This window comes from Lepidochelys olivacea (genome assembly GCF_965140295.1).
Source record: "Lepidochelys olivacea isolate rLepOli2 genome assembly, chromosome: 9".
Lineage (NCBI taxonomy): Eukaryota > Metazoa > Chordata > Testudines > Cheloniidae > Lepidochelys > Lepidochelys olivacea.
The window spans coordinates 98005848-98033187 of record NC_140419.1 but is presented as its reverse complement, the minus strand read 5'-3'; the positions used below and the strand labels follow the sequence as shown (position 1 = coordinate 98033187).

The following is a 27340-nucleotide window of genomic DNA, read 5'->3' as shown; positions in this document are numbered from 1 at the left end:
TTTGACATTTTAGAACTATAGCTTTTTACCTCTCTCCTCTTTCCAAAGGTTTTCTCCCTCTGAACGATTAATTATGTCACAGGTACCAAGCTATGCTAACTTTTAACAGAAAAAGCATGTGTTCAAACTGATGTTTATCATGAAACTTCCCATGATCCCAGTTTCACTGGCCCCTTTGGCAAAGTAACAACAGTGATTATTACACAGCAGAGCATTTCAGATGTTCTATATGTAAATAGTTTGTAAGACAGATAATATCCTTCAGACAGAAAGGTGCTATATAAATGTAAAACTATTGTTATCAGCCCCTAAACACTATAAAGATTGGTGATCTGGAAATACCTGAGACATATGCAGCAAACAGACAAGAGATTATAATAGTCTTGAACAATCTCCCAAATGTATTAGGCAGAAACCTTCTTTCCTAAAACATCTAGTTTGCTGGCAAATAGTCCTCCCGTTATTTGTTTTCATAATAAATAAATAAATAATATCAAATGCAACAATCCTGAGTATAGCATATAGGCACTAGCTCTATAATTACATTACTTGTTATTAAGTTTGCTGGCACTACAGAACTTTTTCCAATTTACATTATGTTTGCTAACATTTCTGCTACCATATCAGACTTTCTTCCTTTCCAATTCTGAGATGTATGACATATGCTGAGGCCATATGGGAACTATTTTGCTTGATGTATGTTGTGTACATCCAAAGGCACTAAAGAATTAATGGATACGAGAGATGGTTTCAACTGAAAATAGGATCTTTGTGTCTTAAATATTTAGCTGTTGCTGCAGGTCATCCCTTAGCTGAAATAAGTCTTCATTTGTGATGTCATCATAATTTCAAAAGCCAACCAGTCAATACCAGAGAGGGTGCTGAGTTCAGGTGGGGAAAAGCACCAGAGCAGATGAAAACTGAAATCAAAAGATCCTGTTTTCATGCAAATTTGCCTTGCGTACCTTCCAACTGACCTGCATTTTGTACTAGCATCCCATTGGCCCACAAGGATCTTCTGAATTGGCCCCCAAAGGGCTTTTCATTTAATGAGCCCACTAAGGGCCTTTTACGAAGATGCACTGAGGATGAATTGCTGTTCATGGGCTTCTCAGGCAGCTGACTAACCAGCAGAAGCAGTGGATCAGCTGGACACCTGGAGGTAAGAACTTGCATTTTTCTGTCTAAGAGGAGCAGCATTCAGAAAAGGGAGAGCTCTTTTAAAGGGGCATTGTCAGGTAAACTCAGGCCCCAAAATTAGGTTTTGTATAAATGTGGTTTTATAAAACCTCAGCTCAGCAAAAATGTTTCTCATTGGAATTAAAATGCTATAGAAAGTTTCTTCTTTGTATGTTCCCCTGCAGCGTTGCACTAATGCAAGAGGACTCGACAGCACAACTAACTAGGCAAGAGTGGGCATATTGTCCCTTCCCACCCTGAGAGAAATGCAAAAAGTAAACAAAGGGCCTGAAGGGTGACAATTAAATTGGATTTTTAAATTCTTTCTGTGTGAATAACCTAATATGCAATTTTCAACATAATAAAGAAACATGAGAGGCTTTAAAGTATGCCATTTGTAACCTTACAGACTCCACTGGGCACAGAGGTCTGCTTGTGCAGATCCAGTTGCAAGATTGGGACCATAACTACCTTCCCGCCTCCAACCTTTTTTCAGATCTGTGAAATGCAGCTCTCTCACCAAACCTACCCATTAAGGCATCCTGCTCCTCCCTCCCCCACACTCCCCAGAATAGACTGTAATTCTTTCCTACAGACAGTACAGGGTGCAGGGAGTTCTACCTAATAAAGTAAGACTGTTTCCACGCTCATGGTATTTAGTGGTTTGCTTTTGAATCTTCTCACTTTATATCTGATTTGACAGAAAATAAGAACGAGGAAAATTTTAGAGAACAGCTAAATATTGAGAAGGGACAACCCAGATTTGCTTTGCCTGAATGACCTGCTCCTGCACTGACCAGAGCCGACAGTACTGTAAGTAGCACAGTGCACATAGCGGGCATCTGATGCCTGATCAGGGAGACGCACTTCACAGACCTAAACAAGGAAAAGCAAAGGTCATTGACACACAGGACTGAGCGTCTAAACACACAGAATTGCCAGACATTCAACAAATGTCCAATGCGGATGGTCTACTTTTTTCTTCAAACTTTAAAATGTACCATTTAAAATTCGATGTTTGCATTTGTTGGGGCTAGAGTCTCATTTATATTAAGGCCGATTTATGCTGACGCACTTGAAGGTCCATTTATACAGCCAGAACCATGTAAAGGGCCATAGTATAAAGAAGATTCTAACCTCCAAAATGCATATCTCAGGTAGCACATTTCAGTCCTAAATCACTAGAAATGCAAATGTTAATCCCACTGTACCACATGCTCCAGGTGGGCAGTCCTGTCTGCCAAACCTTTGAAAATAATTAGAAATCATGAGTTACTAAAAATAGTAGACCATACTTAGAGGTAGTATTTTAAAAAAAAGATAAAAGTTTTCATACCTTCAGTAGCTTTGTTTACAGCTGCTAAGGTATTCAGCACCTTGGAGAAATTTCCTCCGGCATACAGATCGCGTGCATCAAAGAGCTGTAAAAAAGGAACTATGTCAGTTTAACACAAAACATCTTATAATCCCAGTTTTACTGGCCCACTCTGGTAAGCAACGACAGTGATTATTAAATGGTCAAAACCCCTTAAGCATCTTTGCAGCATTTCAAATATAGGAAGAGGTTTTGGAGTTGATTTGTTCAACTTCCTTTTAGCTTAGTGAAGTTAAACTGGCAACAGATGCTGAAAGAAGGTGCATGTACCCATTCAGAGCAGGATGCTATGGACATGAAAGGAAGACGTTGGCAAATGAGGGTCAGATCTTGCTCCCCTTGAAATAATTCAGAGTTTTGTCACTTGCTTAGAGGGAAGGAATGATTTCACTGCCATTTTAGTAATCTAAGCTAATGGGCCTGAGAGTGTAAATACTTTAACAGCGATGGTGCCAAACACAGGATGTTCTGCACTTACAACATAGCACGCGGTACATATTTACAGTTATCCCAGGCAGCAGGCACTCATTATCCAGTGTATAAGACATTCCATTCAAAAAGATTCATTGCTTCAATTAGCAGGTGGCAAAAATATATATCAATGGGAAGGGTTTTATTTTCATGTCAGTGATCTGTTGGGGTCAGTGGATCTTCTGGACCTGGCCTATTAGACCATCATCACCCTGGAGATAAAATTCTGCATTGTAAGTGGCATTCACGGTTACACCAATCCAGTATAATGGAGGAGATACTTTTTGGGTTTTTAAAGCACTCTAGCCACAGTCTCACTCTTTGATATGGAAAAAATTCACCTTAGTGCAGAGGGTCTGTGCAAATCCTTCCAAAGCTTGGGTGGGGTTGAAGAGGTACAAGAAGCTTTGTGGACACCACCTGCTCATTAAGAGGTATACTTTGTACTGGGGCTAGAGCTATAGTTCTGCAAAGCCAATGAGCACGGAAGGCCTTAGCCACTGTCCAGCCAGACACTATCCATTGACAGATTCTCCCAGTGCACTAAAAAGTACTTCGTGGAAAACAAGCACAAGATCATTCATTACCTTAAAAAATTCACAGAAAGAGGGGTTACTCTTTGATGTGGCCCTTTTTCATTTCCTACATATAGTTCCTCAGGCACATTTACCAAATTCCTAATAAAGTTAGAAGTAAAATGTGCCTTTGCCCTCCCCTGAATCCAAGCTTCTATACGTTCTCTCTCTCTAAGCGTACGTGCCACACACATCACGGAGCATCTGAGCAGCAGGCACTACACAGTAGGTGAGGAAGACAACATGCAGTTCTCGGTTTTAAAAATCTATAACCACTTGGATCTAGGAGAATATCATCTGCAAGAAGAGGTATTAAAACCACCTCTGATAAAACTCTAATAAGCAGAAGCCTCCCCATTTAGAGTTGTATGAAACATGGGTGTGTTAAACTTAGTAGCTTCCTTTTCAAATGACACTACTCCAAACTACCCAGACTTATCCCTTTGATACTTCTATAACTCTGTAAGATTGAAGGAAGTTTCCACATATATTGGGGATACTCTAAGCAGATCTTCTAATGCGTGTGCTGAATCTGTTCTTGGGTTTGTTTCTGTAAGACTCCCACAGGAGTGGGCCATACACTACCCACTGGTGTCTGCAGTAGGTGCTACTTGAACAAGGGTTTCAGCTTTAAATAGCAACATTAGTTTCTCCCTCAAAAGGGAGGCTAAAAGAGCTCACGAGTACAGTGACCCCATTGGCAGTGACTAGTGGATGTGATGTTAGCACGGCTTCATTCTGAAAGTAAACACTGGGATTGCAACGTTTGCTTATGTTTTCTCTGCTGTGTCATTTTCTGGGTCATGTCCTTTTCTTCCACTTCAGCAGTCAAGGAAAACAGACTTGGAATGGTGGCATCAGTATATTTTTTAAAGGAGTGAATGAGAAAAATACTTCAAGAAAGCCGTATTCTCTCCAGACCCAGAATGAATGGGTGCGCTCATCTTCATTAGACTTTTACACCTCGAGGTAACTGGCATTCAATTAACCTGAGATACAAAAGTCTAATGTAGACATACCCTCTGTGTGTGTGCGCACACATGTGCAAAAGGTGATGGAAGATGATGGAAGGAAAGCAAACAACTTTTAGGTTTATCTACATGGGGGAAACTGATCAGAATAGCTTTCTGAAATAACAGTGTTCACATAGGGAGTTATTCTGAAAAAACTACTGCACTTTAAATTCACTCCATACCTTATTCTAGAATAATGTAGACAAGCCCTTACTTGTAAGATATAAACTCTACTCCTTCTGTTTCTCTAGTCCCTAATTTTGTTCTCTTAATTAAAGATGAGTTGCAAATCCAAAAGGAGAAGTGTGTGTGGCTCTTTCCACCGATACTTTATGATAGTAAAAGACAAGAGGCCAGCTCCTCAGCTGGTGTAAATCAGTGTAGCTTCACTGAAGTCAACGAACCCACACCAATTTACCCAAACTGAGTCATGGTGTTTTTCCTACATTAGAAATAACAGATTCTGGCTTCCTCCAATGGAAACATGTGGCCGCACTGGTGACATCATATTAGGATAAAATCAGCTGCAGCTTTCCCAGTCCTCAACTGTAAGAGGGAGAGAGGAAGTGGATAGAGGTGGGAGCTTGGAGGGAGATTAGAAGAGCAGCAATCCTTTCCTGTGGATCCAGGTGCTAAAGGAGCAATCAAAGAAGACAAGGCTGCTGCAGAGAAGCTAAACGAATTCTTTGCATAATTCTTCACTGCAGAGGATGTGAGGGAGATTCCCACATGAGCCATTCTTCTTAGGTGACAAATCTGAGGAACTGTCTCAGATTGAGGTGTCAATGGAAGAGGTTTTGGAACAAACAAATAAATTAAACAGTAATAAGTCACCAAGATGGTATCACGCAAGAATTCTGAAGGAACTCAAATATGAAATTGTAGAACTACTAACTGTGGTATGAAACCTATCACTTAAATCAGCCCCTGTATCAGATGACTGGCAGAGAGATAATGAAATGCTGACTTTTTAAAAAGGCTCTGGGGCAATCCCGACAATTGCAGGCCAATAAGCCTAACTTCAGTACAGTACCTGGTAAATTGGTTGAAACGATAGTAGAGAACAGAACTATGAGACATATAGATGAATGATATGTTGGGGAAGAGACAACACAGCTTTTGTAAAGGGAACTCATGCCTCACCAATTTCTAAGGAGGTCAACAAACATATGGGCAAGGGTGATTCAGTGGATATAGTGTACTTGAATTTTGAGAAAGCCTCACCAGAGGCTCTTAAGCAAAGTAGATAGTCATGGGATAAAAAGGAAGGTCCTTTAATGGATCAGTAACTGGTTAAAAGACAGAAAACAAAGGTGGGAATAAAAGGCCAGTTTTCAGAATGGAGAGAGGTAAATAGGAGAGTCCCCCAAGGATCTATACTGGGACCTGTGCTGTTCAACATATTCATAAATGATCTGGGAAAAGGGGTGAACAGTAAGGTGATAAAATTTGCAGATGATACAAAATTACTCAAAATAGTTTAATCCAAAGCAGATGTGAAGAGTTACAAAGGGATCTCACAAAACTATGTGACTGGGCAACAAAATGGTAGATGAAATTCAGATGATAAATGCAAAGCAATACACATTGGAAAACCTAATTCCAACTATGTAATCAAAATGATGTGGTCTAAATTAGCTGTTACCATTCAAGAAAGAGATCTTGGAGTCATTGTGGATAGTTCTCTGAAAACATCCACACAATGTGCAGCAGCAGTCAAAAAACCTAACAGAACGCTAGGCACCATTAGGAAAGGGATCGGTAATAAGACAGTAAATATCATAATGCCACTATATAAAACCATTGTATGCCCACTCCTTGAATACTGTGTGCAGGTCTGGTCGCTCCAGCTAAAAAAGATATATTAGAATTGGAAAGGATATACAGAAAAGGGGAACAAAAATAATTAAGGGATGAAACAGCTTTCATATGAGGAGAGATTAAAAAGACTAGGACTGTTCACCTGAGAGAAGAGATGATGAAGGGGGGTTATGATAGAGTCTACAAAATCATGAATGGTGTGGAGACAGTGAATAAGGAAGTGTTATTTACCTCTTCACATAACCCAAGAGCCGGGGGTCACCCACTGAAATTTATAGGCACCAGGTTTAAAACAAACAGAAGAAAGTACTTCGTCACACAACACACAGCCAACCTGTGGAACATGTTGCCAAGGGATGTTGTGAAGGCCAATATATAAATGCATTCAAAAAAGAGTAAGATAAATTAATGGAGGATAGGCTCATCAATGGCAATTAGCCAAGATGGTCAGGGACACAATCCCATGCTTGGGTGTCCCTAAACATCTGACTGCCAGAAGCTGGGACTGGATGACAGGGGATGGATCCCTTGATAAATTGCCTTGTTCTGTTCATTCCCTCTAAAGCATCTGGCCTTGGGCACTGTCAGAAGACAGGACACTGAGCTAGATGGACCACTGTCTGACCCAGCATAGCCATTTTTAATTTCTTAAGGTCTGCAGAAGGGAGAGACATTCCACTCATTTTATATAAAAGCTGTAGGCGCTCAGCATCTCTCAAAATCAGGCTCTAACATATTTAGCAAGTCACTAACTGGGAATAAAACCCAGGGATGTGTGAGAAAGTTTTGGAATATCTGGTTTTATATAAACCCAGTATGTGAATGAGGTTCACCAAGGGTTAAGAACCTTTTAACAATGAATTAGGTCTTCGGATGAAAGGCAGATTTGCATGGTTCTAACATGAAACCAACAAAACTCAGACCATTAGCACAAACCCAAAACTCAAAGTGAAACCGACAACAAGGATATAGACCCAAGTGACCAAAACAGAACAAAGGTTTGTGAACTAAGCCAGCAGTAGTCCCACCTGCTGCTGTAACTATTAGGCAGTCAGTCCTTTTTGGCAATTAGGAGCCCAATCCTCCTTTCACTGAAGTCTATGAGAGTTTTGTCATGGATTTCAATGAAAGCAGGAACAGGTCCAAACTATTATATCTATCTGTATATTATACCAAATTATATTTGTGAAAACCAGCAAAACTGAGATATGCCAGAACTGGGGGGAATGTTTTAATCAGCACTATCCAGTCCTTGCTCTAATGAAGAGAATTTCCTCAAGGAAGATTCTGCACAGCACAAAATAGCTGGTCCCACAGTCTTAGCAGCACTACTTTGGTCACACCTCCACCTTTCCTAACACCCTAGGTACTGGCCAGTCTTTCTTGTACGCTGTACCGTTTTTAGGCATGGCACCTTCTCCACATAAAGAGCAAATCACTTTTCAGATTCGACCACCATAAATGTCACTTATGCAACTTGTGCCGGTCCAGAGACATTTGGGACCCTGGTATCTCGGGCCCCACCCCCTCCTATTTCACCCATTACAGATGGCGGGGGGCATGGGGGAAGGGCTGAGCTCAGGGCCCCGGTACAATTGTTTCCGCTCCCCACCAGCCTTGGTTGCATCCTCTCTCCAAACATAAACAGCGCCGAACATTGAAATATTCAGACGGCGGCTTCAGTCACTGCGGAGCACGGGCTGCCCTAGCTCTGCATGCACTAAGCACACCGGGGGGAGCCGGACACACACAATCAGAACGGGCCACGCTCCACAAGTTGTGACTGACTTTACCTGCTGCCACGGAAGGTCAGAGAAGGGTTTGCGATGGCAGGCGGTGAGCAGGGGACTTGGTGGCGGAGGCTGCCGCTGAATCAACGTGCTGCCGAGAGGAGGCTGCTGTGGGGAGGGGGCTGTGTGTGTGCGACACTTCCCATGCGCCCTAGCCCCGAGCAGTGCGGGCACCAGACACCAGCTGCGGGACAGAGGACGAGGGGGAGGCCGGGGGCGGCGGGAAGAGGGCGGTGGGCGCAGGGCAGGGGGCCCTGGGCACTCAGCACGGGGGGCCGTGCAGACAGCGCAGGGCACCCAGGGCAGGGCACCCAGGGCAGGGAGCGGCGCGGCGGGCACCGGCTACTCACGGCAGGAGCGGGCACTCAGGCTCCGTGCGGCGCAGGGCGGCATGGTGGCCACCCCCGGGGCATGACAGCGGCCCCCGGGTCTGTCCGCGGCGGAGGCGGCGCTGCTGGGTGCGGAAGGCGGCTGCTAGCTCTGACCCGGAGCCGGATCGCGGCGCTAGGAAGGGGAAGTGACAGGGAGCGCCTCCCCCCAGCGCGCACGCTGCGCCCGGCCGGGTCCGGGGAGCGCTCGGCCCGGGGCGCCCCAGCCCCCAGGGCGCCCCAGCCCCCAGGGCGAGCAGCTGCCGGCCCTGGCCGGAGCCCGGGGCCCCTTCCCTGGCGCTCTACCGGCGGTTCCCAGCGCGCAGAGCTGCTCCCCCGCACTGCAGCCCCAGCCGGGCTGGCGCAGAGTCAACGCCCGGAGATGCCTCTAGTGCCCGGCGCATCTCTCGCCAAAGCGAGCGTGTCCGCTTCGCAGCCTCGCCAAACGCTCGGTGCCTCGGGTAGCCGCTTCTCAGACCCGCCCAGCGCTGAAGGCAGCTCTGGGAACAGGTTAAATACGGGAGAAACTCCGTTTCCCTCTCTGCCAAAGCAAAAGGAGCTCGCTCGCTTTGCTCTGGCTGGGGGACGGGAAAAGCGCTCTGGCTGCTGCCAAGAAGATCTCACCCATCCCGTTTCCATCTATTTTAATCACTACCTCTAAAATACTGTCATCCCTCCGCCAAAGAGTAGCATCTGTCAGGGGCCTTGCAGTTTGTTTCTCTGGGGATGGAGAAGTCTGTGGCATGGAAACAAAGTATTTTCTTAATGTAAATTGTTTTATTTACAGCAGCCTGGCACAAAAGTGGTCTCAAAATCAACCAGGTAATCCTTTCTGGCGGGAATCTCCACCCAAAGGCCAGTGCAGGGTTCCCAGGGAGCAGCTCTACCCCAATCACTGACTCCAGTCAGGGAAGAAAACCAGCTCTCCTACCGCTTGCCACAGCTCCCTCAAATAGAAACCCACCAAATTAACACTGCAGCTTTTCTCCATAGCCAGCCAGCAGAGCTCCTGCGGTAGGAAAAAGAACTTGTAAGACTCTATACACAACAGCACACGCTGGTGGTTCCCACTATCACAATATCTTAAGAAGAAAAATTAGTAGTAGTGATGACCAACACAACTGTCAGAACTATCAAGAGAAGGTGATAGAAACCAATATGGATCGAATAACCAGGTGGGATAAAGGCAGAAAAAATCCAATAAAAGCCCAATATCAAGAGAACAAAGGCAAAGAGACAACAGACTGTTAAAATGAAAAAGTGTCAGCTTTTCTAAACTTCTTAAAAAGAGAGACAAATTGCTATTCAAAGCCCTGGGAAAGAATCACAATTTAATCAAGGAAGTGACATTTAAAAAAATAAAATATTGCCCCAAACAGCAACCTCAAAGCCTCCTGGCTCTTCCTGTCCATATGTTCAATTACAACCCTGCTTCCATGAAGTGTGAAATTCCCAGTACACTTCAGTAAAGTATTTGGCTGCATTTTGGAAAGGAAATGGCTCATGGAAGTATTGGACTGAGAGCTAATATAAAAACCAAAATTTTGGCCCCAATCCTGCTGCACACTTCTGTACATGTTTTACTTTAAGCCGATTTGTAGTTCCACTGAAGTCAATGAGACTAACTCATATGCTTAAAGTTAAGCACATGCAAAAGTGTTTACAGGATCAGGGCCTTAGAGCTTGCAGCCCAGATTTCCAACTGCTCAGAACTGCAACACCAAAGTTCCATACTCTACTATCCAGATATTGACTCTTGACTATATGATTTAATCCAAATATCTGATTAATGTTGCAGGTACCTGGCTTGGTTCAGAAATCCAGCCATTTGTAGGAACTATTTTGTCACACCAATAACCATTTTACCTTGCTAAATAAAGTTCTCTTTCTTGTTAAAATAAACAAACATCCAGTCAAATTCAGCCTTCTCATGTGTGTGCATGCTAGGAGTTGCACATAAGCATGTAAAGGTAAAATGTAATAATCTACTGGAGAGGAAGGATGGCCCAGTGGCTAGGGTGCAAATTTGGGATTCAGGAGACCCAAATTCAATTCCTTGCTCCATGATAGATGTCCTGCATGACCTTGGGCAAGTCACTCAGTCTCTCTGGGTCTCAGTTCCCTGTCCGTATGAGGAGAATAGAACTGCCCTCTCACACAGGGATGGTGTGAGGATAAATACATTAAAGCTTGTGAGGAACTCAAAGAATATGGTAATGGTAGGTACCAAAAATAGATATTACTGTTTATTCTCCACCTGAATAAACTTATCCTTGATTTGCTTGTGGTGTCACTATTGCTGTGGAAACCGATGTGAAGTCACCAACAAAATGTTATGACATGAGGTAGACAGAAAGTGCAGAAGCTGATAACCTCAAAAGGAACAGGATTTCAGGAGATGAGTTTGCTTAAGAGAATGGGGATGGGAAAAGGGATAAGAGCCGCTTTTTATCACTCCGTCCAGCTTGGACTTTTAAGTGTGTCCTTAAACATGTGAGTACATGGTATCTGGTGAGTCTCTACAGGAGCTTTCTCCTTGCTTTGTATCACCTAACCAAATGTAGGTGGTTCTTACACAGCCCTGCCTCACATCTGAATCACGGTGGGTGGGAAAAGAGTTTACACATTTGAACTCAAAGTCAATAGTGACTGTACGTCATGAACACTCAATGGCTTTCCAGTGATCTGTGGAGGACAGTTGGTGTTCTGACTCCGGTTCATGGCGGTCAGGTTCAGGTGTTACTCCACAAGAGACCACCAGTGTAATTCACACCCAGCAGTCCCAACAGAGAAAATAAGGAATCAGCCGAAATCTTCTTGCTCCCTAGAAATGGTCCTTTCAGAACAAGCCTGGGGTATGCTGAGGTGGGGAGTTTATTGTGGATTATGTAATACCAAGATGGCATACAAAATCCTGTCTTTTTTCTTTCCTTCCTTCCACTCTTTTTCTCTCTTCTTCCTTCTCTCCATCTCTTCTCTGTATTTTCTATCCTAGGCTTGCCGTTTCCCTCATGCCTGAGGGAGTCTGAGCTTTCCCTGAGGAAAGCAACCCATCCCTACATCTCACAAAGTTCGCCATCCAGATGTTGCCTCTCACATACTGCTGCCTTGCCCAACCAAATTTCCTCTTTTGTGCTCCTTTATCTCCATTCTCCAAGTGCCACCCCGATACTTTGCAGGCCATGGTTTCCATGACTTTCATCAGTGCTGAAGCTCAGGTGTACATCCTCATAGTTCAGACTTGCTCTTGCATTTGTAAACAGCTGCTGCAGGGGGGTCCCAAAGCTAGTTGTTTTTTTTCCAAGTGAAAGTAATGCTTGTGAAAGGTGCTGGTCAGACAGCCCTGAGCATGGAATCCTCTCTAGCTTTATGCATAGCAGAAATGAAACACAGGTACTGGTAAGTGCAGACCCCTCTGCCACTGTCTCTCAATCCAAATCTGGAAGGAGCTCCTCTATTAATGACTTCACTTTTACTGGTCATTCCATCTCCCTCCCCATCTCCTCCCACTGAATACAGCTGGCTGAAATTCTTCCAATTTAGACAGAATATTGAAATTGGGAAAAAATGGGGGAAAAGATGGTTTTTTTTTTCTAAATTCCCATTTTTTGACTAACTATAGAGCTAATTTACATTTTTCAAATTTTGAAGTGCCAATTCTCATATTGGCCTCAGAGACGATACTTTCCATAAGTAAAATTCACTGGTGGTACCCGAGTGAGTAAGGCTTTGCAGTATCTGACGCCTTTGTGCTAAAGTTAAGGAAAAGCAAAATTCCTGTTTTTAGAAATGTTTTTACAGTATGACTGTTTCTAGGATTTCTAATAATTATGTGAAAACCAAGAAATTGTTTAAATAATGGCTTTTTATTAATGCCATGTGCTTCAGTTAATATACAGAATAGCCACCAGTCCAGTGGTTAGGGCACTTATCGGGGATGTAGGTAACTTTGGTTCAAGCTCCTACTCTGTCTGATTTGGAGTAATTCTTCCACATCCCAGGTGAGTGGATATTCTGATATGGGTCTCTCTTTCTCCCTCATTTTGACCAGAAATTCCGTCCTGAACCCGAGAAGCCTTCCAGAAGAAAGTTTAGTCTAAACTGACACTTTTCCACAAATCAGCATTTTCTGACAAAAAAAAGTTGTCGAAAAATTCCCAACCAGCTCTACTTATTTCCCTTGAAAACAGTATTTTTTCCTCAGACTCATCATTAGCACTCTGAGGAAGTTAATGCCAAATTTTCAAATAAACTTCCATGGCAAGATGTCCTTTGTGTGAAATAAGAGGCTTTTTTTTTTTTTTTTTTTTTAAAAACTCAAGGGATGCCACATGACCAGTCTGAAAGTATATAGCAAAATTAACTGAACTTCTATTTTGAAGAATCAGCACAGTCATTTAGGCCCTGATCCCACAACCTTTTGTGGGTGGGCACACTCTTCCACTCACATTGGGGCTAGGCTTGGGCACAGGAATCAGCTTGCACTCTTTGGGACCATATAAAAGGCACATTCTGCAACCCCTACTCATTTAATCAGATGATATTTACGTAAGTAATTCCTTTGATTTCATTGACTTTTTGTGTGTGAGTAAAGGCTACATCTATACAAATATGTTTTGCAGAATCAGGCCCAATATCTGTAAAGCATTTTAGGATCCTGTTGTCATAACCGGGGTTTATCAGGCCTACCCCAATTGTAAGTTTAGCTGTTGGAAAGTAGGTGAAAGTTTATAAAAGGTTCCAACCCTTTCTTCCCCACTAAGAAGGACTACCTGACAAAGAAAGACTAACACATGCTCTATGTGAAAAAGGGATTTAGATAGGTTCTGATTAAGTTTGTTCTGTTAACCCATCAATTTGAATTCCAAAATGTCTTCTTCTGATTCTTTTTTCTCCTGTGTATCCTGATCAACAAATTTCTAGACTTTGGCATGAATTTTCTAGTATGTTTGCCATGGGACTAAGTAGGCCAAGGTCTCTGTACTCAAAATCGGAAGTTTTATTTAACCGTTTAGTGTTGAACGGAGACAGGGTCATGTTATTACTTTTGACTCTCTGGAACCATTTATTCTATCACAATTAACACAAGAACCCTTTGTGAGGAAAGGCCTTGGATAAATGTAAAGTAGTCTTAATATTACTACAATATAAGGAAAACTAAAGCAGGGCTGAGGATTGAATGAATTTTTCTTTAGTACCAAAAAATCTTCAACAGGATCAAACTCCTCAGCTCTCTCTAGAAAGAATGTTATTTTTAGTACATGTTCCTATTTCAACATTTAGCTCCATCTCAAAGGCTTGAAAGGTAGTCTATTCAACTCTGAGACACTATTACATTTGCAAAATTTCTCTGAATCCCTGTCCCGAATATTAAGGAATTCAAACTCATGTATTTTACTAAAACAAGAGATTACCAATAATGATCAATTTAATCTCCTGCTAAGTGATCTCATTTAGGAACATTCACAAGGGAAATAGATTAGCAGAATAATCATTTTATAAAGTGTAATGGAGATAAGTGGAATAACTTACCTCCACTTTAAGTGTGGCACAGACTTTTAAGAACTCCTGAATGTTGCTGATGCAATCTGCTTCATTTTTGGGCTCCAGACAATACTAAAGAAACAAAACCCAGACATGATTATTGTATTACTATCAGGAAAGTCTCTGCTCACCAGACTTGCATGGATATTTGACAATGTGCATCTTATTCTGAATTAGAGAAGCTTTTTAGGGGGAGGCTCGGGGGTGGTAGGCAAGCTGTTGAACCAGGAAGAGCCACTGGAGGAAATGATGCATAAATCTAAATGGTCGGCATATTGTTTTGAATGTCAGCATATGACACTGCCCTAAGTGATAGTGAGAAGCTTGACCTTTATCAGCACACTGCCCAAAACCACCACTACATACATAAATGGAGACATATATCCAGCTAGTTCAACTTATTTTTTTAAAGGTTCCTGTTTTATAGGATGGGGAGGAATCTGTTTTTTCTATCATTTTACTGACAGCCTGTCCTCTGTGTTGCCATTTCCTATCTCTCATCAAGCTCCTTCCGCTTTTCTGTTTGCAGTTACTTATTGCTGATTTGAACTGTCTGCCTACGTACCAAATAAAACTATAACACAATGTACTGATTTGGTTTAGCAGCTTCAAAACATTGCAAATGTATTGGCCAGACCAAATACAAACTGGCACTGATGAAAGGTACTTTTATTCCTATTTGAGTCCCTTCTCTATTATGTTTCCTGGTTAGCAAGATATTAGTACATTCTTTATGGAATTGTCTTTAAAATTCAAGCATTATATTTACAAGTCATAGATACATTATCTAAGACTTGGAGATTTGACCTCTGGTTGAGTAAATATTTCTACTTCAAATACAAGAGCATGCATAAAAGTCATGCCAGGACTTACGCCATGCATGCATAATTCAGCCAATTCCAACTGTAAATATAAGCAATATGCTTTTTTTGTTTTGTTTCTTGTTGCTGACAAAATTTCTCCAAGAGATTACAAAATTTTAAAAAGCTACAATCCAAATTTATATATTTTACTTAAATCCAACTAACAATACAGTAACTTTGACACAAGATAACATACTGAAGTCTCTCTGAAAAACAGATGGCATCTTTCCTTTCTTCCCTCCTCCAAAAACAGTCATTAGAAACAGTGCCTGCTGGTAAAATATCATGCTCTGGTTTCTCAGAGTATTAGAGACATGCAGCACAGTGTAGCAAGATGCTCCTGCCATAGTGACTACCAAAATACACTTAAGTTGTTACCTTTTCCACAGATCCTGGAAGAAGCCGATTAACCAATTTGCAAAGTACTACTCCATCTTTCAGAGAAGCTTTCAAGAACTGCTCTGGATCACCTATAATCTTTTTGGGGGAATTTAAAACTCCTAATGAAATAAGCCATGTCACGATTCGCTCTTCTGAATTCATCGTTAAGAATTCTGCCTTCACTACAGTTTAGTGCAGCTACAAACCCTAACCCACATCCGTGATTGCATCTTCCTGCCTCTTCTGACTGCAGAGCGAAAGCTTGAAACAACTTTTAACTCTGCATTGAAAGCCTCTGAACTTGTGATTTTTAAAAAAACAGAAGCTATGCTCATTCTAAATGAAGAAACAAGTTTGTGGCTGTATAAATGGTTTCAGGTCCTGTATTATTGTGCTTAAATATGGTGAAAGTAAGTAGAACTTTTGGGTTGAACGGTTGCTTGTAAATAAAAATGAATATCCTCTCTGTTTAGATATTTATATCACATCCATCAGTATCTTATCTGAGTAATTTATCCTAATATAGGGGAGCAACCCTGCAAGATCTTAAGTATATAATTACCCTTGTGTATAGTCCCACTGAAGTCAATAGCAATACATGTGAGTAAAGTTATGCATATGTTTAAGTGTTTGCAAGTGTGTGCAGAATCAGGACTGCTGTCAATAATTAAGAGCTTGAAAATTTAATTGAAAAAAATCAATAAAACATTTTTAAATAACTTTATTTTTTGAGAGATAATTTTTACAAATCTTACATAAAGTGTTTATAGAACACATTGAATCTTTCCATTTTCAAAATCTGAAATACGAGCTTTTCAGGCAGTTTAGCCATATGGTGAGATTTCTTCTGCCCTCCCCTCCGTGTACACACACACACACACACACACACCCCTTGTTAAAAATATCACTGTTGAAGTTATTCTGAGCACAGAAAAATGATAAATGAACATTTTAGATAAAAATACTGATAAGAATACGAAGTTTCACAAAACAACATAGAAGAAAGCACACTTTCCACTGGAAACAAGAGTTTAAACAATTTTTCAACAAGTTCTACTCAGGACACACCATACTAAAACACATATGAACTACTCCACTGTACTTTGGAAAGTTAAAAGTTGCAGTGTGCATAAAGAACTCGCATAGAATATCAGGGTTGGAAGAGACCTCAGGAGGTCATCTAGTCCAACCAGCTGCTCAAAGAAGGACCAATCCCCAGATCCCTAAATAGCTCCCTCAAGGATTGAACTCACAACCCTGGGTTTAGCAAGCCAATTCTCAAACCACCAAGCTATCCCTCCTCCCCAGCACAGATCTGGGACAAAGTAAAGCCAGGGCCATTCTTAGGCATATACAGCCTAGGTGGCTGCATACGGAACCCAAAAATTTGGGGCACCACCAGAACAGCAGGTTGGCTCCTGCACACCCAGCGCACACTGCAGTCTCCTTAGGCAAGGGCCATATTCACAGAACCAAATGTGCCAGCACAGTGCATTCTGCATGAGGAACAGGTTTTGGGGGTTTCTGCAGGGAACTGTTGTTCTTCGCCACCGTGAGGCAGGCTGGACAGCTCAGTATACTTTGCTGTCTTGTCCCTCCCTCCCACCCCAGGCTGCTGCAGCGTCTGCCGCATACAAAGCTTGGTGTGTCAACAATGGTGGCGGGGAGGAAGGTTCTTCTGGGGGTCTACAGGCATTTAATAATACTGTGTAGGGCCCCATAAATCCTAAGGATGGCCCTGAGTAAAGCCCATTCTATTAGTGTAAGAGCTTGTTGTAATTTAGAAGAGGGCAACTGTCCTTTCTTCTGTTCTCTTCAGAGCTTGTACCAGCAGAGCCAGAACCTGCATCTTATTCAGTAACAAGTTCATGCTTCCCAATGGCAGAGGGAATCTGGCTCACCAAGCGTCAGTCAGAAATGGTCATCTGGATACATCTAGCTATCGCCTTCAAAACAGTAACTGACAGCTCAGCTGGGGAGAAACACTCAGCAGGAATAAGCTCTATTTGAAAATAAAGTTTTATTACTAATGGACAGTTTGAGGCCTACTACTACAGGTGCCATTTTCAAGGAAAGCGTGACGTTATTTGAACCACTAAGGTCCACATGCAAAAATGTTCCTGTAGTTACCCAAGCAATTGCAGATACACAATTGCATGACCATTTCTGCATGTGGAACTTGTACCTCCTTTCCTGTTTAGCTTACAATGTGGGAGTCTATTCTCAGATTTCAGAGTAGCAGCCGCGTTAGTCTGTATCCTGTCTCGATCACTCTTGTTACAGTCTGTATGGTAACACCCATTGTTTCATGTTCTCTGTGTATATAAAATCTCCCCCCCCCCCATGCATCCGATGAAGTGGCGTTTTCATGGTAGGAGAGTGGGCAGGTATTTCAGTAACTATATATTTCTACTATACACTGGAACTTCTAACGTGAGTTCAGACTCCCCATCTTTTCAAAAATGTGATTCTCCACAGGAATAAAGCCCCATTCTATTGCTTCTTGTGATCCTCTCAATTTTAAATGTTATTCCATTTCCTGTGATTTTATTTTTCAAAATCTTCTGGTAACAGCCCCAGAACCAGTAAGCAGCAGCCAAGACTTTCACAGATGACTAGTGGTTTTGGGTGTCTAATGTACAAACAATGCCCAACTTTCATGAAAGTCCTCAGCACTTCTAAAAAATCAAACCCCCATAATGTGTTACAAATTGAGCAACCCCCCCACACGTCCACAATCACTTCTGTCAGCTTTGTTTCTTGACTTTTGCAAAGCTTTTGACACGGTCTCCCACAGTATTCTTGTCAGCAAGTTAAGGAAGTATGGGCTGGATGAATGCACTATAAGGTGGGTAGAAAGCTGGCTAGATTGTCGGGCTCAACGGGTAGTGATCAATGGCTCCATGTCTAGTTGGCAGCCGGTATCAAGTGGAGTGCCCCAAGGGTCGGTCCTGGGGCCAGTTTTGTTCCATATCTTCATAAATGATCTGGAGGATGGTGTGGATTGCACTCTCAGCAAATTTGCGGATGATACTAAACTGGGAGGAGTGGTAGATATGCTGGAGGGGAGGGATAGGATACAGAAGGACCTAGACCAATTGGAGGATTGGGCCAAAAGAAATCTGATGAGGTTCAATAAGGGTAAGTGCAGGGTCCTGCACTTAGGATGGAAGAATCCAATGCACCGCTACAGACTAGGGACCGAATAGCTAGGCAGCAGTTCTGTGGAAAAGGACCTAGGGGTGACAGTGGACGAGAAGCTGGATATGAGTCAGCAGTGTGCCCTTGTTGCCAAGAAGACCAATGGCATTTTGGGATGTATAAGTAGGGGCATAGCGAGCAGATCGAGGGACGTGATCGTTCCCCTCTATTCGACATTGGTGAGGCCTCATCTGGAGTACTGTGTCCAGTTTTGGGCCCCACACTTCAAGAAGGATGTGGATAAATTGGAGAGAGTCCAGCGAAGGGCAACAAAAATGATTAGGGGTCTAGAACACATGAGTTATGAGGAGAGGCTGAGGGAGCTGGGATTGTTTAGCCTGCAGAAGAGAAGAATGAGGGGGGATTTGATAGCTGCTTTCAACTACCTGAAAGGGGGTTCCAAAGAGGATGGCTCTAGACTGTTCTCAGTGGTAGCAGATGACAGAAGGAGGAGTAATGGTCTCAAGTTGCAGTGGGGGAGGTTTAGACTGGATATTAGGAAAAACTTTTTCACTAAGAGGGTGGTGAAACACTGGAATGCGTTACCTAGGGAGGTGGTAGAATCTCCTTCCTTAGAGGTTTTTAAGGTCAGGCTTGACAAAGCCCTGGCTGGGATGATTTAACTGGGAATTGGTCCTGTTTCGAGCAGGGGGTTGGACTAGATGACCTTCAGGGGTCCCTTCCAACCCTGATATTCTGATTCTATGAAAATTGTAGCCTACATTCCTGCACAGCTTGCTGGCTTACATGTGAGTTAAAAGGACACACTTTCCTGAAACCAACTTCATTTTGAAACAAAACTTGGTTAGCTAAACGCAATTTTTCCAATTTGTAGGCAATTTTGCACAAGGATCCAATACCAGTCTACCATATTAATCCTGGGACTTTCAACGGGGACTACAACAGTTGGGCACCTCACATAGCTTGCAAGTCTGAATTCTTCAGCACACAAGTAGAAGTTCTGCAGCAACTTCAGATCAGAAGGTTTTTATTTACTGAATTGGGTATGAAATGTATTTTAAAAATATGTACTGAGTCCCAATTTTTTCTAAGCTATTCCTACTGTTTTTCCAATGACAACACCTAGCTGCATGAAAGGACTTGTCTTCATGTACAATGCTAGAGCGGCACAGGGCGCAACTGCACTGTGCCTGAGAGCTCCCATTGGTGTTGTTAATCATCCACCTCGAGGGGTGGCAACTATGTTGACAGGAGAAGCTCTCTCCTTGACATAGCGCTGTCTCCACAAGGGGTTAGGTTGGTAGAACGATATTGCTCAAACTACATAGTTACACAGATATAGGCCTGTAGTATAGACCTGCCGAAGAAGTTATCAGAACCTTCTGTTTTGCCAGCTTGGCAGACAGAGGCTTTTGACACCTAAAGGTGTGGCAGTTTTGGATAAGCACATTAAACTAGATGTCTTTTCTAAAGACATGAGCAATTAATAATAGCTGATTTTTATAATCAAGACATTTGAATTCACACTGAACGTGGAGTGGAGCATTTCACAACACTCAGCTGTTTCAGGCTGCCTGCAGGCGACGGCAGGCATCAACGCAATAGTTTACAAATGGTTTGCATTTTCAAGATTAATTTTTCCAGCACTGACAGACAATTTTAGAAAGGCACACCAGCTAAGAGTTTTGAGGATAACATTAGTCAGTGACTCCCCCTATGGATTATTTTAAAGATGGCTTGAATTTACTTCCTAATCAACAGCCCTATTTAGCCGGTAAGCTGTAAGGCAACACACTGCAGTAAGCAGGAAGGCATGAAGTATTTTAACCCTAGTAATTGTTTAACACACTAGTAGGGGAAAGAAGAGATGGAAACATGTTTGAGAGGATACTTAAAAAGATGGCAGCTGCTGGAGATGTGTAACGTGAAAGCAGGTGCCGTAGTAGCAATATTGGAGCAGACGAACAAGCTCACAATCTAAGCTGCACAACCAGTAACATTTAATCACATGCCTCTTGCCATGAAAACATGGACTGCAAGCTTCAAATTTGTAGCCCATTACAAGGCCTCTCTCTCATAGAAGTGTGATCCCCAGTTTTATATTTTATTTTTATCTCTTATGGACAACTGTGTAGTATTTCAGTTTAACACAGTACAATTATTTGCATCAGTTTTTAATCTTTGGTGTTAAGACATTTTTTCTTCCACCAAATACCTGTATTTGGAATTTAAGGTAACCTGAAAATGCTCATTAGTCTACTGAGACACCAACTGACAAAAATACAAGCTCCCCTGGTTTAGATAATTATCAATGCCTTTCAAAAAGATATTCAGTCTATCTTAAACATGTTGTTCATCAAAAGGAAAAATACCTAGCTGTAATTGTTTCTCCAGAGTTAATATTCCCAAACTAGATTTTACATTTGAGGAAATGCATCCCCAGGGACCTAGACATTTAATACTTTAAAAAATAAACTTTTTTTTGAAGGGGGAGTACAGCAGTGCCATGGGTTTTTTGTAGACCCCATGAGTTTATTTTTTTAATGCCTGATCTGCATCCACAATTACCAAGATTGCCTGAATAAGCAGCCATTCCTTCATGGTTATTTGGATGCAACTGCATTTTTAAAAAAAATAAATCTGACCCTGAATTAATAAAGTTTGAAAGCTAACCTGTGCAGAGAAAAATAAACTGGTGCCCTTTCTTTCATGATATATAAAGGCAGCCCGAAAGACTTAAGGCAAAGATTTAAAAATTAGTGATGAGTGTGTCACCTTTATCTTTCCATGAGTGCTAGCAAAGGAAGCCCCACCGGCACGCCTCAAGTTGCTCACCTAAACTAGTGATATGGATTCTTTGGTAGCAGAATCCTGAGTACTGAAAACACAGCTACTGAACATAATCAAGAGTCCATCGGGCTGATTTTGGTGGTCAGCTGACAAAGTGAATTGAAAGGGGTGGGTACAGCTATTCATTAAGACTGTTTGACAAAACTGACCATAATATAAAGAGAACATGTGGGAACTGGGAAAGCTTTACATAACTAAAGAAAACATGTACAAGAATAGAGGCAGGTATAGAACTAAACTGAGGTATTATTCAGTAGTTAATGTGCTCTAAATCAGACACTTCAAGAGTTCCATAAACCTTATACTTGCTTAAAAATTATGAAATGCGAAGACTAGCATCAGAATTTAGAAGAGAATTACTTGTAACGTACATAGTACAAAGGTTCGTTGTATTATATGTAACTAGCCACTTCCCATCAGAGATCAGAACTATTCCAAGCAAAAAACTGGATTTTGTTTAATATTCCAGGAGTTGTGCACCTTTAATGTCCATATCAATATAGAAGTCTACAACCCAAGGACCTAAAACTCTACAGCAGCACTCTTACTACAAATTGCATAGACTCAAAGCTAAGTCCACCATCCAGAACTTCCAGATACTAATCACTAAACTCCCAGCCTACCTGAAAGCAGAGTGAAAATTTTTTGCATCCACATTAGCTAGATCAACTGCAGAAGTGGGGGGGAAGCTGGATTTTTAGGAGGTAGATACTGGGTACCAGGGAACACACACATTGGAGTTTGGGTGCACAGGATAAACACTAGGTGGATATTTTGCTTAACAATCCTGCCAGTCACCTTTAAGTTTTAGAGTTAGGTCCCCCCACCCCAACTGAATGAACATACAGCTTCAGTTGTTTCTGTAGGATCTAGTTAAAATGCAGTGTTGAACTCAAATTTGTATAGTACTTCACATAGAAAGTTAGTATCTTCATTTCAAGCCATACTTTGTCCCTGACCTAGCTGTCCAGACAGGCACAAACATTTTCAATGACCAAATTTGTAAACTGAAGCTACCTGCTTCACTTACACCACTTTGCATCTATCACACGTTCAGTCAATGTAAAATTTATTAACCATGACACTGCATCTTCACCAATGAGAAAGATGAGGGATGGCATATAGGATTACTGATGCTTGAAAACTGGATTTCACTTCTACCATATATTGGCAAAATAAGCAATAAACGTGTAATACAGAGTACAAATGCAATACAGACAACCTAAAGATGTACTTAAAGACAAGATTCCATACAAACTAATTATCTCTATCTTGGATCACATTTGGAAGTAATCATTTATGAAAGATGCTAGCTGGTACAAGGGCACCAATAACTCTAAGGATGGATTTGAACTTTCCCCAGAAGTCCTCTACACCTCATTTTAGGTTCATGAATATTGCCTTTGACTCTCCGACTCCTACCCTCCAAAAAGATTTAAAGGTTAGGCAACTTAATTTTCCATGCAGAAAACAGTGAAACAAAAACGGTTCTTGTGTTTGCAAGTCCTCCCCCCACCCCACCACTGTGAGTGGGCAAAGTGGGCAGCTGCTTTTGCTTAAGTAACTTACTCCATTTTCAGCTCAGAGGGACAGTTTCCGCAAACTGTTCACTAAGGCTGTTGACAATACAGAGTTTTATCAACAAAAGTTATGCCACTCCCGTTAAATTGCTGTTGTGCGTCCATGCTATGCTCCTTGTGTCAGCTGAGCGCATCCACACTAGCAGCTCTTGCACTGACAGCAGTGCACTATGGGTAGCTATCCACTGTGCAACCCACCACAGGTTGCTTTAGGAAGGATTTGCAATGTCTCACAGGGCAGGTACAGCACCACACGATGCAGGTTCCTCAAGCTCATGGTTCCTTGGGCATCCTACTAGATTGCCATCTGTTTTTCAACTGAAGCGTATGGGGAGAGTGGTAGTATGTCGGCATGCTGTCTTTAAGTTCAGACAGCTGCTAGAAGCAGCCAGTCCTGAGGCACGGAGACACCCTCCCTCATTAGCTCCCACCTGGTTCTGTACAGCACAGCACTTTTCCACACGCACACACCTGCCTCTATGTTCCTAGTACAGGAGATAGCAGCATTCCATATTAATGATTTGCTCTTTGCTGCCAGAGCTCTCAATGTCAGAAATTCCAGAACTTCCTGGAGCATTGAAAGGGGAGGGGCACATGCGTGCAGGGCAGCAGAGTTCCAAACAGTGAGCAGAGCAGTCATGGCAGGCACTGAAAGATACTGGGGAAGGCCGTACCGCCAATATAATGAACAGCAGCATCTATACTGACACTTTGTTGCTTTAACTTCGCCGCCAAAACTGAAGAGTTTTGTCACTAAAAGTGGCATTGCAGTGTTTACACCTGCTCTGTTTTGCTGAAAAAAGCTGCCTTTTCCGGATAAGAAACTGCAGCATAGACAAGAGCTAACAGTAGCACAGCTACTAAAATTTGTAACACAGCTACTAAAATTTAGTATTTTAGTAGCTGTGTTACAAATTAGTACAAATTTAGTAGTTACTAAAATTTAGTAACACAGCTACTAAAATTTGTTCTGCTGCAGCATCAAGATGACACCCACGCTTACTTCTTGGAAGTGGACTGTTACAAAAGCCAGACAACCACCACTTAGTTCACACTTTTCATCTATAAAGGAGATACTCCTCTCAGATGTTCCCATTAGTAACCTTTCATGCTCCAATGAGAACAGCTCTAAAATGGCAATTAACACCTTTTTCTTCAAAGCTAACATTAACATCTGCACACACTGAATGCTTGCTGGCCAAGACCACTTTTAGAGGTGGTTAAAATTTGTGTTGCACTAGTTATCCTTAGATTTCCCAATACGCATCCATTGTTCCACCGCTTTCTTCCAGTCACTCTGTAACTGAAGAAAGGAAATGTGTTAGTACATTGTGTATTGCAAAACAGTGAGGTAATGCAGTTTCTTCTCCGGTTTAGGCTAGACTTCAAGAAGCTAAATGCTCTTCAGCACCCTTTTCACACAAGAAGAGATGATGGCAAAACCCACTAGGTTGGAACATTTGAGTGTGCCCCAAGACATGCACAGCTCTTACACTAATTGTACCTGGAATGTGCAAACGTTATAACTTACTGAATTAACTAACAAATAGGACAAAGTTTTCAGACCAAATTGAACTGGTGATGCAACCGTGGGAACAAAAACATTGCAGCTACACGTCCCCTCTACTAATTCACTTCCCGCTCATGAAATGATCTGCACTTGATCAGCAAGTGACTTTGGTTCCCTGCAACATTAGGACCATTATTAGAATACCAGTGCATTCTGGGACAAACATGACTACAAGGAGTGATGAGTATATCAGCTGGATCAAGACACTGTTTATATGAAAATTGTTTCAAAGTAGAGGCAAATGACTTGTTGCATTAATGCCCATTGCAATGGTTTCCTCCATTAGCACAGCCACCATTCTTGGAGGAAAGAATTAGGAAAATAAGGTGTATGAGTGTAAATTGTGTATATTAAATCTAAAGCAGGGTGCAGTAGACCTCACACAATGCTTAAGTGTAACATCTTTTGAATTACACCTGGTCCAGTACACACTAGATAAGTCAAGATATTTGACATAAGCAGCAGCTCAATTATCCAAAACATTAGGAGCTTGTTCAATTGCCAAAAGTAGAACTGCTCACTGCAGTAACTGAACTCTACCAGGGCATGACAATTTTTGTAATACATCTAATATAGCTAGAGAATTAGATCTATTAAGCCAGATGATTTGAAAGATGGAGAAGTGAGTTCTACCAGCAAGATGCCTTGGCAAAAGCCTAGCAACCAGTCCAAGCTGCACCACTTACTTGGCACTTTACTCTTGACTGGGGAATTCATGTTCTGATCAAGACTCTGGGTTTTTGTATATTAAGCTTCACCTTCCCTAGCCCCTAGAACAAACAAACATACCATCTCTTCAACTCTCCAGTCCCACCACTGATGCAAGTGGGAAAGAGGACTCAGCAAGGAAAGAAGTCTGCCTCTTAATGTCAGAGGCAGAAGTTTGAGGAGGTGAGTAATGTATAGGGAAGGATCAATGTCTACCTTTGCCGATGTTTGTAAACTTTCCTAAACAGTGTCAATTTAAGAGTTTGTTCACCTGCCAGGTGTGGAATTACCATCACTGAAACATACTTAAATGTCAGTCTCACACTAGAGATGCACCACAAAATGAAGCAGCAGTTGAGTATTTTTCCAGATTCCTCCATCCTACTCTGATTTTGGATGATTTTATTAACAGCCATTAAGGCTAGAAATCTGCCTTCCTATTTGCCACTGGCCAGATTTTTTTTGAGCCCTGGACTCAGATAAAGTTAATTCTGTACTAAACCTTCCACAAGAGGATTTCAGAGCACTTGACAAACAGCTTAGCCATTTACCACTGTGAGGTTGGTAACTTTTATAGGTAAGGAAACCAAAGCTGAAATTAAGTGGTTTGTACAATGCCACAAAGATCACCTGTAACCAATCTGGTAATAAAATTGGGTCTCCCAGTTCCCAGATGTACCTTAACTCTGACCCTGGGCTCCAGTTAGTAGTGGTTTAGAGCAGTGGTTCTCAACCAGGGGGTATGCAGAGGTCTTCCAGGGCGTATATCAAGTCATCTAGATATTTGCCTACTTTTACAGCAGGCTATAAGAAAAGCACTAGTGACGTCAGTACAAGCTAGAATTTCATCCAGACAATTACTTGTTTATGCTGCTCTATACACTGAAATGTAAAATATTTATATTCAAATTGATTTTATAATTATATGGTAAAGAGAAAGCAAGCAATTTTTCAGTAATAGTGTGCTGAGACACTAGTATTTTTAGGTCTGACTTTGTAAGCAAGTAGTTTTTAAGTGAGGTGAAAATTGGGGTATACAAGACAAAGACTCCTGAAGTAATGTAGAAAGGCTGAGAACCACTGGCTTAGAGATGTTAATACTGGTCCTAACAGCAAATTGAAATGGAGATCTTTTAACTAATTTTACTTTTCTGGGGGGGGGGGGGGGGAGGAGGGAGAGAGAGTGTGTGTGTGTATATATATAAAAGGGATATGAGGAATAGGAATGCAACTTTTTGTTGCATCCATTATACTGTCCTAGATAGGTAGTGGGAAAGAGTAAATTAATGCAGGAACAAATCCTAGAGTAAAGCAATGTTCTAAATTAATAGCGTACCCTAGATAGTAAATATTTTCCTCCTGTCAAAATAGCTTTAAGTAGTCAAGATAAATTACAAAGCAACATTATAACATTCTGATAGGGAATTGAGAAGCTATGTAATTCCCTGGGCACTGTACTTTTAAATGACAATTCCAACACAACAATAATGTGAATACACCCAACGCAGTAAGTCACAACTGTCAGCTAAAAACCCTCCAAAAAACTTTCCTAAAATGAACAGTGAAAGTCACATGCACAAGGCAGTACCTGCTTCCCTATTTCAGTTTTTTTAAAAGCAGCATTTGAGAGCGCAAACAAGAAGCCAATGTTTTCTGCAGGTTCTCTTTTAGAGTATAGATTTTTCATGTAGTTTATTTTAAATGGGAATGTCCTATCTTTTCTGTGCTTTAGGTTAGGTTTTGAAGTACACTCAGGATTCAAGTTAACTCATATCTTTGCTACTGCAACTGTTTGGCTGGAGACTTTTTGGTAAAATTGTGTTAGAGCAATAATCCATCCACTTTTATGCTTTTTGGGGGAAGGTATTTGTTTCGGTGAGCCTTTCATCCTTATGCCGTTGTCTCAGCAAACTGGAAACATCTGTTCCTGTGCCTGCTGGGCCCCTGATTAAAGGGAATGTGCAGTGATGTGATAGAGGTAGGTTTTGTTATGCTAAACAATAAGCGAATGACCTACAGAACTTGAGTTGTTTTGCTTCATTTGTTTGTTGTTCCAGTTTAGTCGGAGAACCTCAGCAAAAGCAAACTCA

General features: G+C 41.8%; 1 protein-coding gene across 4 annotated transcripts in view; it reads right to left on the bottom strand.

Moving 5' to 3' along the window:
- The window catches only part of ARHGEF6 (Rac/Cdc42 guanine nucleotide exchange factor 6), a 60336-nt gene extending 44684 nt beyond the window's left edge, over positions 1-15652 (bottom strand). For 2 of the 4 annotated variants that reach the window (XM_084639821.1, XM_084639822.1), the window contains exons 1-3: positions 15378-15650; positions 14125-14208; positions 2516-2600 (exon numbers count right to left, since the gene is read on the bottom strand). In XM_084639821.1, coding sequence (XP_084495947.1) covers positions 2516-2600; positions 14125-14208; positions 15378-15542 — 334 coding nt within the window. In that variant the 5' untranslated portion in view covers positions 15543-15650. Of the gene's footprint in view, positions 1-2515; positions 2601-8574; positions 8704-14124; positions 14209-15377 lie in introns of those variants that run through there. The other 2 variants (XM_084639820.1, XM_084639823.1) reach the window with 2 other exon arrangements.
- Positions 15653-27340: the final 11688 nt, after the last annotated feature.